Source organism: Chanodichthys erythropterus, chromosome 9 (assembly GCF_024489055.1).
Source record: "Chanodichthys erythropterus isolate Z2021 chromosome 9, ASM2448905v1, whole genome shotgun sequence".
Lineage (NCBI taxonomy): Eukaryota > Metazoa > Chordata > Actinopteri > Cypriniformes > Xenocyprididae > Chanodichthys > Chanodichthys erythropterus.
The window spans coordinates 16,890,257-16,895,594 of NC_090229.1; the positions used below are offsets into that span (position 1 = coordinate 16,890,257).

General features: G+C 40.6%; 1 protein-coding gene across 1 annotated transcript; it reads right to left on the minus strand.

Moving 5' to 3' along the window:
* Positions 1–2,407: 2,407 nt before the first annotated feature.
* gpr173 (G protein-coupled receptor 173) lies at positions 2,408–4,396 on the minus strand. The gene has a single exon (XM_067393693.1). It carries the CDS (start codon positions 4,377–4,379, stop codon positions 3,216–3,218), a length of 1,164 nt encoding a protein of 387 aa, XP_067249794.1. The 5' UTR covers positions 4,380–4,396; the 3' UTR covers positions 2,408–3,215.
* Between the last annotated feature and the right edge of the window lie 942 nt (positions 4,397–5,338).

The following is a 5,338-nucleotide window of genomic DNA, read 5'->3' on the forward strand; positions in this document are numbered from 1 at the left end:
TAAACTTAAGAAAACTCATCTTTGTCAGTTATAGCTTTTCAAAATGGTTTTACTGGGTTTTTTTTTTCCTTTATGCAGTTTAAATCCTTTTTTGTTTACCCAAAAGTGTGCATTTGTTTTTGAACAACAATTTTACTGTAGTTTTATAAATTCTGAAAAAAAAAAAGATGCAAGAACTGCAGATAATGAAAGTTTAGAATGAACTAAAATGATTGATTGCATTTAAAGGTGCAATCTGAATATCAAAATTCATTCCGTAATCATTGTAATGCTGAAATTGCTTTTCTGTTTGTTTTCATGTCAGTGTCATGGTATGTGGTAAACAAGACATATTCCGGTTTGAGTGTTGGTTATGATCCATATCCCCTGTTGATTCTAATAAACGTATTTTATTTAAGGCTCAGCTCTCTGTATTCTTTGCAGTTGTGTTGATGCATTGAAAATGTGAAGTTTTAGTGGATCAACTTCAGGAGTGGTTCCTATCAAGCGGTGTATCTCTGACTTTTCACCTTTGCTTTGCTCCTCATGAGTACCCAGTTCCATCCACACACTCATACTCAGCGTAAACACTCACACACACATGCGTGGTAAAAAGATGACGTTCAAGGGTCGTAACCCCACCCTTCACTCCGCCCCCCACTTGAAGTTAGTGCATTGTCCATATAATACACATGAAATTACACAGAGGTTCACAGTTATTTTACAAAAGATAAGATGCCTGAAGCAACTAAAAATGTTCTACCAGGCATTTTTGCTTGTTACAAAATCACATCCGGTTCACCCATCCCCAACACCGACCCAAGCGATTTCCTATTCACAGGTGAATACAACAATAGCCCAAACCGTCATTCACATACTGTCCCCCACCCCAAACCCGCCCAAAGACGAGAAGAAGAAAAAAAGTCTCAAAGAAATCCTTACGAATCCAAGAAGTTCCTTTTAATTCCACGGAAAATCAATTTGTGTCTCTCTGTGTTGTTTTGTTTTCGTAAATTCAAGTCTCTCCAGAGAACTGAGCAAAATTGTACACTCCCACATGCCGCAGTTCGCAAGTTCGTTATCAACGCAGCCGACGCAGGCGTCTTCTTACCCCGCAACCCACAGGCTTGTTAAGGACATCGAGACGTGTCCTCCGATAATCCACAAATACACAGTGTTGTGTTTTCCCCAGCATATGTTTTAGTATGATTTATTGGTGTCTATAGAAGCATACAGCTTTCAGATCATTCTTGCATTGGTAACATTGAACCTTGGTAATGGAGTAAGGCATAAAATGCAGGTAATAGAAAGAAATATTCCTCTTTTTCTGTTCATTATAGATGTTTTTCTGCTGTTTTTCTGTGTTCTTGCAATGATAGGTTTTAGAAAAAGAAAGTCTGATCACTTCTACCAATCCCATGCCTACCCTACAGAGAGATCTCATTGAACATTCACGGAAATATTACAATCTGTCCTGTCTGCATTGGTCAGCATTCTGATTCAAGTCAATATATGCCAGAGAAATCATGTGGCTGATCAATGATTTCTTGAGTTGTGTGCAAAATATTAAGGGAAATTCATTTGACACTGAACCCATTTCGGAATTTAGTTCATCCACCTATTAGCTCCTAATGAAATGGAATACCTACTTCAAAAAAGAAAAGAAATCTAAACATTCCACTAACACCTTACATGTTTTTTTCTTCCCTAATCTCAAACACATTCATATTTTTATCACAAGATTAAAAACCAGATTTTTGTTTGATTTATGGTCAACAGGAGGCCCAATTGCACTGTCAGACTTCAATCCAGCACAAACATTTAACTTTACGTTCCTTTACTACCTGACCAACAACTTCTTTCCAAAAATCCAGTCATCCTGTGTTAGACTGTAAAACACAGTAAATGCAAACTAAAATACCTCTAATGCAACATACCTTCCAAGATACATGTATGAAAATCACATATTAAAAACCTTTTGTTTCCAATAGGCTAGCAAACTTTCATTCAAGTAATTCAAAATGCAAAAGACCAAGTAACTTCTCCTCTACAACATCTTCTGTGCAAGCGTTCGGAAGGATAAACGATCGGTTGTTTTAACCGAAATACATCATTAACAGATCAGTATCCAATACTGATCCGTCTCTTCACAAAATGAGACCACTTACAGTAAAATACTTCACCTTTTCTGGTTTCAATACCATAAGATGGTCATATATTGAGATTCATTACGGAAATTATAAAGGCATGAGATATTTTGTGCAATGATATGAAATATTTTATAAATTAAGTAAACAGAGTTGAGAGAGAAAGAGACAAACTTAAAAAAAAAAAACCAATAAATTACAGCAAAAACTCATCAGGGAAAGAGCCTACAACCCTGAATAGGCCATATTTCACACAGATTCATATTTTCAGTCAGCTCCTTTTGTCTACAATCCCTTTGAATCAACATTATTTGTTCTGGAAGTTTTTATACACACTGTTTTTCGTGAGCATCTTAATTCCTGCCTGATGGAGTCACAGGAATGATTCAGCCCAACCAATTAGCATAAATTGTAGAAACTTTGTCTTTTTTTTATCAGCCTCACTCATTCCTAGAGGCTTATGCTTGGCACTCATTTTTAAAAATAGTTTAATCTCAAGTTTGTTTCCCCTTAAAGATAAGGTAATACACATGCACGTCGAGTATTTTTGAATCACTAGTTCAAATAATATAAATTACTCTGCCAGGAGTGCAGCTGTTCACAAGGCATGAATATGAATATTTTTGCAAATCTTTGATTCGAGGCCCTCAGGATCCTGGTAAAGGAATTCAGATACTGAGTCAAATCAAACGGTAATGTTTGTTGAGATCGATCATAAGAAGACATTTGATATAGCCTTCATACATTCACCATAAAATAGACCATCAGTTTGGTTGATTTGTGAATTTGTACAACCCTAACGCCAAACATACGGTTCTTCAAACCTGTTCAGAGTTGATTTATCAAACCGCATATTAGCGTAGAGCCCATTTTGCCCTTAAAATCATTAAGGTGACAGTAGATGCTTATTCTGTGACATCCACCCTTTTAAAGCATCTTAAACTGAATCAAAGGCCACAACAGCTCTTAAAGTTTGTCCATGTCTCCATCATTACAGACCTCTTAATCCCTCCCCCTGGCTGTCCACTTTCCAACCATCCAGAAGAGAAAGAACATAAAAAAATGAACATTATGAATGAACACTCATCTTCACATGACACAGTAAGGCTCACGGGGCAGTTGAGGTGGAGTTCTACAACAGGGAGGCAGGTGGGCCAGCAGACCCTTCTTCAGGTCCTTGTTGAGGAAAAAGCAGATGATGGGGTTCACGCCAGCCTGGGCGAAACTCATCCACACGGTAGTAGACAGATACCGGTGCGGGATGGTGCATGCCTTCACAAAGACCCGCCAGTAACAGGCCACAATGTACGGGGACCAAAGCACCAGAAAAAACAAGGTGATGACATAGAACATCCTGCCAAGCTGCTTCTCGGCCTTAAACTCCTCCATGCCTAGCAGGCGTCTGTTCTGGTTGTGCAAGTTTTGCCTGATGCCCAATAAAGTGGGAGGCATTGGGCCACGGCCGAACCCTGCTATCCAGTTTGCGGCCGCCTGGCCTGTGGCTCCAGGTCCGTGAAAGGTCCAGTTTTGGCTGATGGCTGGAACCATTTGGACCGGCTTCATCTTTCGGTGCTTGTATTCGAACAGCAGAAGCTTCATGTACACCACGTGAGTGGCCAAGATTAGCACAGCCAGCATCAGCATAAAGCCTAATGTGTCATTGGCCTTGAAGTAGCGATGTTCGAAGATGCATTGGTCCTCTTCGCGGATAAACTTGTAGGTGCCGACGTCAAAGACGGGCGGGAATGCCATGGCGACCGACAGCGTCCAGACCATACATACCACCGCCACACATGTCCAGAAGGTCATTCGCTTAGAGTAGAACCGGTGGTGGGCGATAGCCATGTAGCGTGTGACGCTGATGCAGAACAGCATGAAGGCAGCATGGAAGCAAAAAAGGACGGCCATGAAGGCCACCACCTTGCAGCTGAGCACGCTGTAAGTCCAGGCCGAGCCGTTCTTGATGGACACCAGCACGAAGGGAAAGCAGACCGCCGAACGGATGGTGTCGGCAAGGCAAAGGTCCAGAAGAAAGTAGTAGGGTGCCTTGTGTAGGGCTCTGTCCCTTAGCACCAGCAGGGATACCACTAAGTTGCCCACCAGGCTGATGCAGATGATCAGCCCCAGAAGGACGAGTTTCACATAGGTAGACACAGCTGAAGAAGGTGCTCCACCCATCATGCCACCTGTCGTGGACACCACGGCCGCCAAGGGGTTCCCAGGCCCATCACTGCTTGCGTTTCCGTTGGCCATCCCTTTTGCTGCTCAAATTGCACACCTCCTCCTTCAACTCCTCCTTTACCCCCACTTCCTCCACTCCCTCCTCCACCTCCGCCACCTCCAGCTGAGCTGTCGTCCGTCCTCGTGGTTGCCTTTCGTTGTTGTCTCAAATGGAAGGAGAGAAGCTTGATATGCATTGCCCCATTTTGTATAGTTCTCTTTGGAACGTCCCTTCAAACGTGCCTCCACACCTGTTAATAAAGAACAAAACATTTGTTACAAACAAATGCTGGTCTTTAAAGGCCACAAATACTTCTGACTTTTTTTTTTCTGTAATGCCTGGGAAAAAAGATTTTTAGGTCAAGAAGTGTTAAAGAGCATGAAAAAAAGAGATTATTCTTAATACCACTACAGCATTTTTTAAGAGTATTGTTTCTAGCAAATAAATGGAGCTCTGAAATTACCCCACTAATTCAACAGCAAACTGCTACTAGTGCCAACTAAAAAATCTAACTCAAGAAGTACTATGGCAATTCATTATTGTGAAAAATTATCCAAAAAATTCAGGTAAAGTAGAAAATCAAATAAAGAAAATTTGTAGTTATTTGCCATGTGGAAACATGCTGGTGATAAAATGTACATTGGAAATACTGGAATTTTTTTTTTTCCCTGGAAAAACTGTTGCTCGCATTTTGTTATTTATTTTGTTATTTTAGGTTCAGGTTTCAATCTAAACTCATGACGGTCGACCACTATTACCAAAGAAAATAAAAAGACAGTAATAATTTTGGTAGCACTTTATTTTACAGTCCTGTTTTGCATGTACATTCTATGTACTTATGGTAGTAATGACACTCACTGGGTAAGGTACTAACCCTAAACCTACCCCTAAACCTAACCTAACCATGTAGCTACCTTACATTACCCAGTACTTTGGTGGGTAAGTAGGCTACACTGTAAGTACACTGAAAGTGCACATACTGTAAAATACA